This window comes from Acinonyx jubatus, chromosome B1, assembly GCF_027475565.1.
Source record: "Acinonyx jubatus isolate Ajub_Pintada_27869175 chromosome B1, VMU_Ajub_asm_v1.0, whole genome shotgun sequence".
In the NCBI taxonomy this organism is placed as follows: domain Eukaryota; kingdom Metazoa; phylum Chordata; class Mammalia; order Carnivora; family Felidae; genus Acinonyx; species Acinonyx jubatus.
Genome location: NC_069382.1, coordinates 111209064 through 111224492, shown reverse-complemented (window position 1 = coordinate 111224492; position 15429 = coordinate 111209064). Strand labels below are relative to the sequence as shown.

General features: G+C 35.6%; 1 protein-coding gene and 1 long non-coding RNA gene across 9 annotated transcripts in view; one reads left to right on the top strand and one right to left on the bottom strand.

Moving 5' to 3' along the window:
• Nucleotides 1-15429, top strand: part of SEC24B (SEC24 homolog B, COPII coat complex component) — a 99045-nt gene that overhangs the window by 63950 nt on the left and 19666 nt on the right. For 3 of the 5 annotated variants that reach the window (XR_008296195.1, XM_027062245.2, XM_027062256.2), the window contains 5 exons: nt 4786-4970; nt 7763-7865; nt 10764-10890; nt 11595-11704; nt 13423-13535. Coding sequence is in view for 4 of the 5 variants with exons in the window: in XM_027062245.2 (XP_026918046.2) it covers nt 4786-4970; nt 7763-7865; nt 10764-10890; nt 11595-11704; nt 13423-13535 (638 nt within the window). In the remaining variant the exon portion in view is untranslated. The remainder of the gene's footprint in view (nt 1-4785; nt 4971-7762; nt 7866-10763; nt 10891-11594; nt 11705-13422; nt 13536-15429) is intronic. The other 2 variants (XM_027062252.2, XM_027062264.2) reach the window with 1 other exon arrangement.
• LOC128314491 (uncharacterized) overlaps nt 1-15429 on the bottom strand; it is a 34965-nt gene that overhangs the window by 4003 nt on the left and 15533 nt on the right. The gene's annotated exons all lie outside the window — the stretch shown is intronic.

Sequence of the window (15429 nt, the reverse complement as noted above, 5' to 3'; positions counted from 1 at the left end):
TTTCAACAAATTGAACACACGTAACCAACAGCCAGAGTCCTTTGTCATGCCTTTTCTAGTCACTAACCCTCAAGCTAGAGTTGGCAACTGTCTTGACTTCTAATACTACACATTAGTTTTGCCTCCTTTTGTACTTAATATAAGTAGTATCATAACTGTGTATACTCTTGCTATGAGTCTTTGGCTCAACATTTTGCTTTCTGTGTGCTTGTTCTCATTGTTCATTCTCATTGTTCTCGTTGTACAGCACTCTGTTTTGTGAATATACTTGTTTATGTATTTGTTCTATTGTCGATGGGCATCAGGGTAAATTTCCAGTTTGGGGCTATCATGAATAGTGCTGTTGTGAGTATTTCCGTTCATATCTTTTACACAAATGTGTGTATCTAGGAGTGAAATTGCTGGGTCATGGAGTACCCAGACGTTCAACCATTAATGCCAAACAGTTTTCCAAAGCAGATGTTCCAATTTATACCTCCCATTAGCAGTTAATGAGAGTTCCAGTTAGTGCACATTCTTGTGAACACTTGGAATTTTGACTTTTTTGTAGTAATTATCTTCCTTTCACTATTTAAGTGAAGAAATTGAGACTCAGATAAGCGAAATCATCTAAGACCAGGCTTAGTCCTGAGAATACAAGTCTTTGCAGTTCAGAATTAAGCTTTTTTTTTTTCTCTCTTTAACTGGTAGGGACTTGTGCAGAAAACCAAAGTCAGATTTGATATATGAATCTAAGGAAGAATACAAAGCAGCAATTTAATTTTGTTTAATGTGAATTTAAAATAGGTTTTCGGACCCTAGTGTTTCTGGGCCAATGACCAGTAATGATTTAAACGCACAGTTAGGACGTACATTTAAATTCTTACCTATCTGCTAAAAAAAGATTATACATTTTAATCTAAGATTAATATTATCAAGCTAATTTTAAAAGAAGCCATTTATTTTTAAAGTCCTACTTAGGGGGCGCCTGGGTGGCTCAGTCAGTTAAGCATCCGACTTTGGCTCAAGTTATGATCTCACAGTTTGTGAGTTCAAGCCCTGCATCGGGCTCTGTGCGGTCAATTCAGAGCCTGGAGCTTGATTCGGATTCTGTATCTCCCTCTCTCTGCCCCTCCCCCTCTCACTCTCTGTCTTTCAAATAGATGAATAAACGGTTAAAAAAAAAAAAAATTTAAAGTCCTACTTAGGATAAGAATATCTTTTTTTTTTTTTTAACATTTATTTATTTTTGAGACAGAGAGAGAGCATGAACAGGGGAGGGTCAGAGAAAGAGGGAGACACAGAATCTGAAACAGGCTCCAGGCTCTGAGCTGTCAGCACAGAGCCCAACGCGGGGCTCGAACCCACGGACCGCAAGATCATGACCTGAGCCGAAGTCAGACACTTAACCGACTGAGCCACCCAGGCGCCCCAGGATAAGAATATCTTACTTTAGCTTTAAGCAGCCCTTTATAATGAAATTGAAATGCCATTAAATGTTGTACTTAGTATTAGCCAGTGGTAGGGTTCTAAATTTTTAAGGGTTTTTTTTTTTTTTTTGCATTTATTAATTTGAGATGACCCTTATTAAGAAATGGGAAACCTCAGTAATTGGCCTTTGAGGAAGAAAAAAAAATTAAAATTTGTTTTTCAGCCCTGAAATATGATGTTTGAAAATGAAAATAAGAATTAGATAAGTATTTTAATGAATATATGAAAAACCAGATGTAATGTTATATAGTGCTTTTTTTTTAGTCAAAAGCTTTTTTTTTTTAAGTTTCTATTTTAGTCACGACAAGTGCACTCCTTAATCCCCATCACCTATTTCATGCACCCCCCTCATCCTCATCCCCTCTAATAACCATCAGTTTGTTCTCTATAGTTAAGAATCTGTTTTTTGGTTTGCCTTTCTCTCTTATTTTTCCCCCTTTGCTCATTTGTTTTGTTTCTTAAATTCCACATATGAGTGAAGTCATATGGTATTTGTCTTTCTCTGAATGACTTATTTCACTTAGCATCGATGGACACTTGGACTGTTTCCATATCTTGGCTAATGCAAATAATGTATTTAGCACTTTTTTTTTTAACCTCCCCCCTGAAAAAAAAAAGACATGATCAACTGTAGAAAAGTGCAGATAAGCACAAAGAGGAAAATAAATACCAAACAATATTCCCACTATCAAGATGTAAACAGCAACACGTGGAGTCTGTCCTTCCAAGTTTCTTGCTATGCATTTTGGGGGAAAAGCTAGGAAAGAAACTGGACATCTAATGGCTTTTTTAAACAAACAAAAGAAGTTGATAAGAAGGGATATTGTTTTAGAAACTTTTTGTTCTTTTCATAGCAAAAGACAAAACCTTTCTATATATCCTTCCTCTGGTAGCTGCATAGTGTTTTATAATCAACCAATTTGCTATTGTTGGGCATAATTGTTAAAGTCAACTTTTATACGCACACACACCTTAATGCATCTGTCTCGTTTTCTTAGATGAAATTTCTTCAGGTGGAATTACTGAATCAAAGCACCTAATTTTATAAGACTTTAAATTTTCCACTTATGCATTCAATAAAAACTTACTGAATTCCTACTGTGTGACAGCACTACTTTAGGCACTGAGGATACAAGAGGAGCTAAGTAAACAAAACAAAGTTCTTGCTGTCAGAAATTTGTTGGGAGGAGTAGGTTCCCTGGGACAGTAAATAAGTAAATCAATAAATTAATGAGATAATTTCAAATAGTCACAAGTGTTGTGAAGTAAGACAAGTTGAAGAAATTGCTAGGGTTGGGGATATAGGATAGATAGGAAATCCCTCACTGTAGAAATTATGTTTGAAATACCATTTTAATGACAAATACCAGGCATGGAAAAATCTGGGGGTAGAGCATTTCAGTCTGAGGAAGCATACATGCAAAGACTTAAGGCAGGAGCAACTGTGATGTGTTGCAAGAATAAAGTCTCGGTATGGCTGGAACTCAGCAATAAGAATAAGATCAGAGAGCTAGGGAAGGACTATCATCGGAAGCTTGGATTTTATCCCAAGTACAGAGGGGAGACAGTGGAGATTTTATGTAATGGAGTGATATCCGATTTACGTTATTTAGAGAATCATTTTGGCTACTGTGTGAAGAACAGATTATGGATGGAAGTATTTGAAAAGACAAAAATGGAAACAGAGACAAATGGAAGCTTTGCGACAATCACAGAAATGTAGGACTATGCTTTGTTCTAAGGTGGTATCAGTAATGAATAGTGGATGGATAGTGGAGGTAATGGAGGTAATGAATAGTGGATGGATAAAAGTTGACTTATTGATGAACTGATTATGATAAGTGAAAGAAAGGAAGACACCAAGGATAACTTAGGTTTTTGGCAGAGCAACTGGGTATAGGGTAGTGCTTTTACTTTGATGATGAAGAGAGACAACAGGTCTAGGAGTGAGAATCGAGTTGGCCATGTTAAGTTAAAATGCCTGATAGACATTTAAGTGTAGATATCCAGTAGGCGGTAAAAGTGTATATGACTGCCCATTCTTCTATATTACAAAGTCCACCAAGAATTATTTTTTATAAGCAAAGATTTTTTTATAACTATTAGTCATTTATGTTTCTTTACTGAAATTCCAGTTCATATTATTTCACCATTATTCAGGTCTTCTGGTTTGTAAAAGCTATCTATAATAAGTATAATAACCTTTTGTCTAATACACACTGTAATTTTTCTTTCTAGCTCGACATTTGTATTTAATTTTAGTGGGGTTTTTTTTGACATTGAAGGAATGTCTAAATTTTAAATAGTCCTATTGTGATTTTTGTTTTAACTTTTGTTTGTGTCCTTTAGAAGATCTTTTCAGCCTTCAGGTTAGGAAATATTCCAGCTATAAATTGTTTTAGTTCTTTGGTTGTTTCAATTTTGCATCTTTAATCTATTTAAGGTTTTATTTTGGCTCATACTGTAAACAATAAATCTCATCCCCCTCCCCACCTCTATAGTTAGCTCTAAGCTCACTATCATGTATTAAATAATCTTTTTTTCACTGGCAAATAATTGGGTAGTTTGAGCATTAAAATAAATAATAACTGTAATTCAGTCACTTGGAGTTGATAGAAAGCCATGCATTCATAATAATACTAAATATAACAAAGGTAACAAAAAATAAGCAAAGCAAAACAGCATTGTACATTTTTATGGCATCAACTCATTATTACAAAAATTGATCATTGAAAAACCTTGCAAACATAAGCATGTATGTATTCATTATGCCTTTCTGTATTCACAGAAACCAGATTTTTAATGTTGAAAAACATTGTTGCTGAAAATTTTGTTATGAGGTTTAACTGTACTAATACTAATACTGTTTTTTCAGTATTTTGTTTTGAGGTTTTTTTCAAGAATGCTTTAAATTGAGCTACCCTTTTAAATCATTCTGTTACCAAGCCAGGCTTAATATTTTTTAATGTTTATTTTGAGAGAGAGAGAGAGAGTGTATGAGAGTGAGAAGAAGGAGCAGGGGAGGGGCAGAGAAAAGGAGAGAGAGAATCCTAAGCAGCTTCCACGATGTCAGCACAGAACCTGACACAGGGCTCAAACTCATGAACCCATGAGATCATGACCTGGGCGGAAATCAGGAGTGAGACACTTAACCAACTGAGCCACCCAGGCACACTGCCTCCCCTTTGTTTATGTTTATTAAATTCTTATATTTTCTCACTTAACTCTGAATGTTAAAATCCTGTAATAGAATACATTGTATTCAATTTGATTTTATTGTTCTTTTGTTTGTTTTGTTTTGAATTGTGTTTTTAGCAGTATCCTGGTATGAACCAGCTGTCCTCCAGTCTGGGAGGACTGAGTCTTCAAAGTTCTCCACAACCAGAAAGTCTGAGACCCGTAAACCTCACCCAGGAGAGGAATATTTTACCCATGACTCCTGTTTGGGCTCCTGTACCTAACTTGAATTTAGACCTCAAAAAATTAAACTGTAGCCCAGAGTAAGTATTTATTTTTATGATCTTTAGTAAATAATACACTTTGTCAGAAATGTTGTTTGAGTTTCAAAACTAGTAAAAGTGATAGGATATTAATTCCTTGACTGGAAGTTTTGTTAATCCAGACTTTTGTATTTTAGTTTATATAGAAGTTCTAGGTCCTGTTCAGTTTAGGTAAAATTCAGTTTAGGTCCCGTTCATGCCTCCATCTCTGTCTCCATTCAGTCCTATTCCCTGTCACCTAATGTGAGGGAATTTTTTTTCTATTTGAGTGAAGGGTTTCAGGAACCCAGATTTAACTATATTTTTCATAAATTTATTTTTCCTTACTTTTCACCAGGAGTAACTTCTGATGTCTCTTAAGGTGGAATCTTTAAAAATGTATACCCTTCAATCTTTGCTTGAAAAGGATGCAGACTTCACATATATAATCCCAAGAACAGGTTTAGGTAAATGGTTTCTCTCTGAGTTTTCTTTGCCTACTCAGCATAGAATGCAAAGACCATTATCCCCAGGCTTAAGATTTCCTTTTTTGAGTTTTCCTCACCTCATGGAGAAGTTTCACTGAGAGTTTGCATCTGGTGGCCACCAAGCCCTGGTGTATCCTCTGGGTAGGTGAGCTCTGTCACTCACATTACAGTACCTTCAAAACTAAGAGTTCTGTTCTTGTTTGCTTTCAGTACTTCTTACTCCTAAGAATAGGATATTTCTCTGCACCTAGATGCTTTTTAGAAAACATCTTTCTGCTCCTGAAATCGCTCCTTCATAAAGTAAACTCTGATTCACAAAAAAATGTTGTCTTCTTCCTTGTATTAGAATTAGTGTTCTTTTTTACAGCCAGTATTTTCCTTTATTAAGGCAGTGATGTTCTACCTTTTTTAAAAAACCATAAGCTTCTCTTTTTTCAACCAAAATTTTGTAGAGAATTCCAATACAGGAAACAGAAAATAGAGCCACTCCGAAGATTCCCCCTCTTCTCCTACCCACTGCCACCAATCCCCCATCGGTGCCTAAGGCAGCATCAAGATCATTGTCATAAAAATGTATAATCACTGATTCTAGGATAAAAACAGCTGCCTATTCCTGTGAATATAAGTTGCTATCAGGTCGTAAGTATGTGGATTTTGGCCTTGTATTATAGAAGATTAGGCATCCCCTAAGTAGGTGAATGTGGTCTATGTATATGTTTGAAGAGATTCCACAGGTTCAGGGGATGGTGTGTGTGTTTTCTGTGAAAATCTCTCTGTTATCAAAATAGCAACGCAGAGTAATTAGGAGTGTGGACTTTAGAGCTGGACAGACACAGGTTCTTACCATGGTTCCACTGATAAATAGCTGTAAGGCTCTGCACATTTTTTTTAATACTCACTTTTGAGAGGGGGCAAGTGGGGGAGGGGCAAAGAGAGAGGGGGACAGAGGATCTGAAGTGGGCTCTGCACTGACAGCAGTGAGCCCGACGTGGGGCTCAAATTCACTAACTATGAGATCATGACCAAAAGTTGGTCATGTTGGCCAAAGTTGGGTGCTTAACCAACTGAGCCACTCAGGTGCCCCAAGACTGTGCAAATTTCTTAACTTCTCAAATTTTCAGTGTTGTCAGCTGTAAAACAGGAATGATAATTGTGCCTACATAAAACGATAAATCATTCATTCAATAAATATTTATCAAATGCCTTCTAAATTAAGGGCCAGGCACTGGTTTTAGGTGCTAGGAATGAAGCAGTAAGCAGGGTTCCTAATCATATGCAACCTTTATGCTATTAGGGAAGACATACTATGAACAGTCAAAAAATCGTAAGTTAACCTTCATAAGTTAGGGATCATGCGTGTAATGTAATGTCAGAATATTACTATGAGGTAGAGAGTAGTAAGGGTAGAGGTTGGCTGTTTTTAATTGAGGAGTCGGGATAGGTTTTTCTCAAGGAGTTAACATTTGAGTAGAGATCTGAATGAAGTATGAGAACAAACCAAGTGTGCCAAGCTGCATGAACAGTAAACACAGAAGTCCTGAAGCAAGGACCACCTTAGTGCGTTCATGGAACACCACCGGCCCGAAGTCTGTACGTATCTGGATATCTCTACATACTATCGACTGCTCTTCTTAAAATTTCTTTTCTGGTGTCCAGTACTTCTTGCTTCTTATCTCTTTGATTGCTCCTTTATTGATTCTGTGTCTACTGACCTTGACTTATAACTCAATGAGCTATAAGCACTTTGTCTAAGAGAGGAATAGTGCTAGGGTCACACAGGACAAAATGATCTCTGATCTCAAGGGGAAAAGACAGACAAGGTACACAACCCTAAGGCAAGGCAGAGTAATACATAGAAGCATAAACTGATCTCAAAGCACAGGAAGACGTCATTTCTTCTGACTTGTTAGCAGAAGGAAGGGTGGTTTCAGAAGAAGCGATAATTTTGAGGAGTCTCATAGTAAGAGAGTTTCAACAGGTGGAAAATGGGCAGGAAAGCAGAAACAGCATTATTAAAGATGTGGGGGTATACCTGTTCACTTGTGTTTTCTACTCCCTCCGATTCACGTTCTTAGTCATAATGTTTTTTCCCAAATGTGTTAAACGTTTCCACCATGAAAATGTTGAGTCCTTGATTTAGGTCTTTTGACGTATATTACAAATATGCCTGCTTAGAGTAACACGGATCTTTCTAGTTGTAGTTCTAGAACATTCTCAGATAATTTTCATCTGTACCCTTGAATGTTAATTATCTACAGCTGTCTACTTCAGTATGTTTTTTTCTCTGATAGCTAATATAGTCCGTGTTGCCTCTGGTTTTTGCAGTTCATTTCGGTGTACTTTGACAAATATTCCACAGACCCAGGCTTTACTGAATAAAGCTAAGCTTCCTTTAGGATTGCTGTTACATCCTTTCAGAGACCTGACGGTAAAGTGACATATTTCAAAATATTTGTGGATACTGATGTATGTTTGTGTGCAGGGTGTTTGGATTGTATATCTTCTGGGAGATTGTTTTTCATCTCCTTTTATTTTTTAAGTTGGAAATAATCATTTTTGTCAAACTCAACTCAGCAGACATTGTTTTTTAAAGTACCTGCTCTGTGACAGGCTCTAAGCACCGATAAATACAGAGATAACTAAGTCATTGACTTTGCTCCTAAGAAATTTATATGTAACACGGGACAAAGATATAAAAACAAATAAACGATGGTATAGGGTAACCAATATGTAACTAACCAAATTCTGTGAGGTACTTAGGCACTGAGTACAGGATGGGAAGTGATTTTCTCTAGGTGCAGTAGCAGAGGTTTTCTGTGACTGACAAGGTCTGAGCTGGATTTTGAAAGTTTAGTACTTTTGGAAATTGGAAAGACCATTGCAGATAACCTTTGGGAGCTCTATTAAACATAAAGGTTGTACCAACAGTAATGTCCAGTTAGGGAGGAAAACCATATGATGTTCCTAACTGTAGTAAACAAATAACCTTTGTAATAATAAGTCCAAATGCTTCAAGTCTATTGAATTAAAACATTACTTGTTTATGTTTCCACAGTCTGTTGGTTTAATGCCGAGCTTGCTGGATTTTTACATATACTTCTGCTATTTTATGCAAATATGTTGTCTTTAAACTAAAATTCTAAACTTCATAAAGTTTATCCAGATATATTTTATTTATACTTTGTAAGTTGTATTTCCCCCTCACATTTTTTTACTGCTGTGGTTTTCTATCCTTACTGCTGCTGAGTTTCTTTTGCCCTCATTTATCAAAAAAAAAAAAAGTGTTTATTAACTACCTATTGTGCCAGATGCTGAGGTTATAAAGGTCAGTAAGGTTCCTTATGGAACTAACTTTCATACTAGGATGTATAGAAAGGAACAGAGTGAATAGAAAATAAAATAATTATGATACGCAATAAATACCTTGAATTTATTCATTCAGTAAATACTGTATCATCACTTATAATACTATTTCAGCCATTATCTCTAAACCAAGATAGTTAATTTCCTATATACATAAGTGAGAATTTTTGTCTAAACACAGATGCCATATATGATATTTTCTGGAAGTGTATACACTAAATTGGCAACAGTGGTTTCCTCTGGGCTGTAGAATCCTGGGTAATTCTTTGTTTTCTCATTTTCAGTTAATTGTGTTTCCTGATTTTTTTCATGAAGTGTTTTGTCATTACTTGTGTAATAAAAACTGTGTACGTTAAAGAAATTAAATACAAAGATATAAATATTTATGTATAGATGGAAAAAAGCGAGAAGGAAATATACTAAAATGTTATCAGGGATTAATTGAATTAATTGAATAATATTTGGGGTTTTAGTGTTTTTTCATATTTTCTAAAGTTCTTAAATATAAAGTTCCCTTCCCAAGCCTTTTCTTCCCTTTTCCCTTTTTTTTAAAGGAGTCCAAAACAGATTTATAAGTTTATTTTTGAATATTTTTCATGCTGACTTTTAAGTTTATGTATTTATTTGGGGGGGGGGGCGAAGAAAGGGCAAGTGAGGGAGGGGCAGAGAGAGGGAGAGAGGATCCCAAGTAGGCTCCACAGTGTCAGCACAGAGCCCAATGTAGGGTTCAAACTCACAAACCATGAGATCATGACCTGAGCTAAAGTTGGACACTTAACCGAGTGAGCTACCCAGGTGCCCTTATAAGTTTATTTTTATAAATCATAATTTATAATCTTTGCCCCCTCAACACTGTTAAAAAGATCACTAAAATTACCAGCATTTCAGTGGTCTCTTTTTTGATAAGTTTAGCACCGAAACATTCTCATTCTCTTAAAAAATAACTCGTTCAAAACTAGGTAGAACTTCTGCCTTTGATTATCTAAAACTGTCTCACACACACACACACACACACACACATTTTGTTCATGTATTTTTTGTTGTTGTTGCTAATGTTTATTTTTGAGAGAGAGAGAGGGAGAGCACAAGCAGGGGAGGGCAGAAAGTGAGGGAGACAGAAGCAGGCTCCAGGCTCTGAGCTGTCTGCACGGAACCCAATGCAGGGCTCGAACTCACAAACCATGAGATCATGACCTGAGCCGAAGTTGGACTCTTAACCGACTGAGCCACCCAGGTGCCTCTCATGTTTTTGTTTTTTTTTAATTTTTTTTTTAACATTTTATTTATTTTTGAGACAGGGAGAGACAGAGCATGAACAGGGGAGGGTCAAAGAGAGGGAGACACAGAATCTGAAACAGGCTCCAGGCTCTGAGCTGTCAGCACAGAGCCCGACGCAGGGCTTGAACGCACAGGCCGTGAGATCATGACCTGAGCCGAAGTCGGCCACTTAACCGACTGAGCCACCCAGGCGCCCCTGTATTTTTTTTTTTTTTTTTTTTTTTTTTTTTTAAAGCACATCGTGTTTGTGTTTTTGTGGCCTCGGTTCCCATCAGGACTGTGTGGCTGGCTGGTGAGCAGTGCCTGATGGTCTAGTACCAGGTGCTGTTGGGCAACAAAGACAAACACATTTTTATGTGGTACATTTTTCTTTCTCACTGATATTTCTTGAGTCTACCTGATGAGCTCTGAGTTATTTTCTTGGCCAACCAGGCTATTCTTATGAGCCGATAACTTTTATTACATTTGGTATTAAAATGTTTTGGTGTTATTTTACAGTTTGTGACGAAGGGGGAGAAAACTTGACAGCTGCCTGTGTTGCTCAGCACATCACTGGATTTTATTAAAAGGCATCAATTCCAAAACTCAGTTATGGTTTCTGTTGTGTATGTGGAGCAGAGCAGTATGCGTTCCATTTTTCCCTGTGGTGATTTTTCTGCTACAGCGTCTTTATTTTACTTCCTAGCAATTACCAGTGATAACATCAAATACCATCGTGAGGTGCCGGTCGTGTCGAACATATATCAACCCTTTTGTATCCTTCATTGATCAACGTAGATGGAAATGCAATTTGTGCTATAGAGTTAATGATGGTGAGCTTCAGATTCTTAAAATAAGTGTGTTTAATATTATTTTAAACATTTTGACAATTTTGTCATTATCTGGTCTCTTTCCTCATTGCTTCAAAAACTTTCAAGCCCCTTTTAATGGAGAAAATGTAGGCTAGGGACACTTCATCTTGGCTGGCCCGGGGATAATTGATAATAAGCAGAGTGACAGTAAGGCCAAATAAAAATAATATTCACAGAACAAGCAGTGAAGGTCATGTAGACTAACTGTGCTTGATCCTGCCAAGTTAAGATTATCTTCAGTTTCTACATTACCAAATATAATTGGTCCATTAAAGCAAGCATACGTTTTTACCAGTATGTGTAGACACGTGCCTACCAGCGTGTCTGTCTGGTTTCCCTTTAATCATTTTTTAGGTCCTTGTAGTATAATTGCTTTCAAATTTGTGTTTCTGTCTGATTTCTTTTCATGTCATGTGATATAATAAATAGGACACAAGCCTGGGAGAATCAAGGTTGCCCGTGTCCTGGTTTCCTCACTTGATTTCACTATATGTTTATTTTATCTTGATATATTTTTTAAGGAGTGTTTTTACCATTAGATGTTCACAGAACTGTTGAAACTTGATACAGATACTGACGAAGGTGTTTATTTCTTGGTATGTACATGTGTGTTTAGTTACAAAACATACTACTAACTTTGTACTGGATTTCTGTTTGTTACCTAGTTCCTGAAGAATTTATGTATAACCCCCTAACTCGATCTTATGGAGAGCCTCATAAACGACCAGAAGTTCAGAATTCAACTGTGGAATTCATTGCTTCTTCAGATTACATGGTAACTACTCAGTGTAAAAATTAGCCATAGGATATAACTGTATTGGTCATTTATAATTTTCTGTGAGGTAAATTCTTGCAAAATTTTGTATTGTCCCCAGTATTAATTTTTTACAATAATACCGAAAGTTTATACTTAACGAATAGAAAACTTTTTATAAAGGTTACTTGATGTCCTAAAAGAATGCAGTTATGTCACTAAGAAACATTAGTAAAATTTTGTGATAAGCACTTACATTTATAATTTGTTGTCATTTTGATTTGATTACTGTCATGGAATGAATATAAATATCCTTTTGCCATTTAATATTTAAGACCTTCAAACAGAAAAACTCATGTTTTTGCCAAAAACAGTTTTCTGGCTCTTAAAGATATCACCATCTTACTGGTTCACCCAGTACAGATATCAAGATAAATGGATATCGACCTCACTTTAATTTTTCTCTCTCCAGTTCATCACAAAATTCTACTTGTTCTTTAATTATACTGTCCTTTAAGATCTCATTCTTCTTTTCTATTTACAAAAATGAATTCTTAGCTAAAGTTCTCCTCTTTATCATATCTATTCATTTTAAATGCATTTATAATAACCTACATTTCTTCAGTATCCTCATTACTAATCTTTGTCGCCTGCAAAAATGTAAGGTGTTGCTAGTGGGGAAAGGTGAACAGGGACAGTTAATGTGTATTAAATTCCTGCTGTTCAACCCATCTCTCTCTTTATTTTTGTGATTTTTATCGTCCTTTGTGTCCAGTTTAGTATCTCCCCACTTAACTACTATTTCCTTGTCTGTTTCCAAATATTAACTTTTACTTTTGGGCACTTTTACTCTGAACTTCTTGCCTTCTTTACAACTTACATTCCCAACTCTGTTATGGCTCCTTAGGATCTCAATCTAATTGAAGTGGTGAAGCAAGAAGTTAATCTTTAATTTTTGCCATATGATCTTTGGTTGGCATATTAAGAAAAAAAAAAAGATTTTATATATCCTTTTAATTTTCTATAGCAGTAATTTTTCAAGCCTACTACAAAAAAGAAATAATAGTATAGTAAGCCATTATTTACCTATCACCAAGCTTCAACAGTTAGCAACATTTTGCTAAATACATTTCATCTAAACCCAGTCCACCCCAGTGTTCCCTCCCCTCACCCACCCTGGAGTTTATTAAATGCTGATCCCAGCATCATATCATTTAACCTATAAATACTTCAGTATATATCTGTACCAGATAATGACTTAACATACTTAGAATACCATCACAAGCACTTTCTTTACACTTAGCATTTAATACTTGTGACTTAGCCACCACCAGGTGACCCAACAGCTAGTACTAATGGCTACTACTATCAGTTGTAAGATTCTAAAAACTAAATATAAAAAACAATGTTTTTCGGAGTAGGGAAGGGATATAGAGGTTCGCATTAAATAGTAAATAAGCTTAATTTTTCTTTGAAAGATAGCTCAGCACTCTATCAGGAAGACATTTAGCTTATTTAACTATTACTGTAACAACTACCTTATTATGCTTAATCCATAACCAACTTTATAAGAAAAAAAGTTAAAGGAATGTCATTTTCTTTAGCACATTAGATCTTACAAAATATCGATCCTATGTGTGTATTTTTTTGTGTCATCAGTAAATATCCAGTGGTAACAGTGGTATGAAAAGAATAAACTGTGCCTACTAAATAAATTACATTATTTTTATTCCTTTCAGCTTCGTCCTCCTCAACCTGCAGTTTACTTATTTGTTTTAGATGTATCTCATAATGCAGTGGAAGCTGGATATTTGACAATTTTGTGCCAGTCGTTGTTAGAAAATCTAGACAAGTAAGAAATATTTTTACTCATAGTGTGTTTGTGTGTGTACAAATATATATAAATGTGAAGTTTATTAGCAATGTATGGGGTTCGTTTTTATTACAGTTTGACTTCATTTATCTATCACTGCACAGTACTTCTTGTCCACCTCAGACCAAGGATCCTGCTACTTCAGTTATTATGATTTATGACTTGGTGTCCAAATCATAAAATTGTAAATGTTTAATACTTGCTAAGGAATTTAGATCTCATCTAACTGTTCCTCTGACTTGACAGATCTGAACACTGACCAGGATATCAAGGATCCAGATGAGAGAAATCTAGCTGTAATTTTTGCCTGAGCAAGGAGTTTTTCATGAGTTTCAAATGTCCTAATGAGAAAATGAGCCAGATAAAAGGGAAGAAGGAATTGATTTTGTGCTGAATATTTTAGGAAGCCAGAAACCGAGCTCTTCATTTTGACACATTAGAAATGAGCTATATCGTGCAATTAGAAACAGGGTATAGGATATTGGCTCTAAATCCTGCCTAGTATTGGTCATGAAGGAGACCCTCAACTAGCTTCAAAAATGGACCTTCCAAATCTCTGGAAAACCAAGTAGTTTGTACATTTCTTTTTTTACTCCCCAAACCTACAGGATATATGACTTAAGGTTATTAGTAAGAGTGGCTCACACCTGCATTGGTTCTTGCCATGTGTAGAGGAGTAGGGGTGGTTATATATAAATACTTTGTCAGAAGTACTCCTGGTGATTTCAGAAGGTTCTCTCCCACCTTCCATTTAAGTCTGAGAATCCTTGCTCTGTTACCATAGTCTACATATCACTGATCTGGGCCTATGACTAGTGGATAACGTTGAGATAAAAATACCCAGAAACTTTAAATGATTTGCTTTTAGTTTCTTTTAGTAACTTAGAGTTTTCATAATTTCATCCTTGAGTGAAGCATTTGCCCTGTTTTTTGGCACAAGTACTTATTAATTCGGGTGTAGTTTCAGCAGTGAGTAGCAATGGAAGACTGCAAAGAAATAGTTTTAAAGCTGAAGAGTCAGCTTGCTGAAAAAGTATGAGGATATGACCCTAGAAACAGGAGCCTGTCCAGTGCATGACTATTTGTGAGTTAAATAGACCATGCCAAACCAAAAGGATAAAATTGGGAATGGCAAATTATTTAAAACATAACATACAAATTATATATATATATATATACATATATATATATATATGTATATATATATGTATATATGTATATACACACACATACACACACACACATATTTTTTTTATTATTATTAAGCAGAAAATAGCATTGGGAAAGTAAAAAAAGAAGATAACATGTTTTTGGAAAGGGCTATGGATATAACTTGGAGAAAAAGCCATTTGATATGGAGCAATTGCATCTCAACTCTGAATTTTGAGCTTGGAGTAGAGTAGATAGGGAGTCTCCATTCTAATCAGTAACAAACAGCCCTAACACTCCATGACCTTAGAAATTTCAGAGGACTAAAGAATCATCTGTAGAAACATCATAAATCTTGACCAGTATTGGTAAACTAAACACTCACATAACTTGGTGCATTGTTTTCTGAAATTTTCTTTGACTTTGCAGACTATCTGACTGGCCTGATCAATCATGCATAACAGTAATAATGTTTCTTGTTTTTGATGCACACTGTTTTGGCATCCTGTGATATTCAAAAATATTTTAAAAGCATTGCTAAAATAATAAATTATATAACAGCATTTAACATAGTGGTACTTAAAAAATATTTTTGTAAGATGAAGCAAGCATCCATTTTATCAATAAGGAGAACCTGACGGGCAAAGAAATGGTCATTTATTCTTTTTTTTTGTCATGGCATTGACTCTTGAATACTGAGTTCTTGCAGAAAACTTTTAAAGGA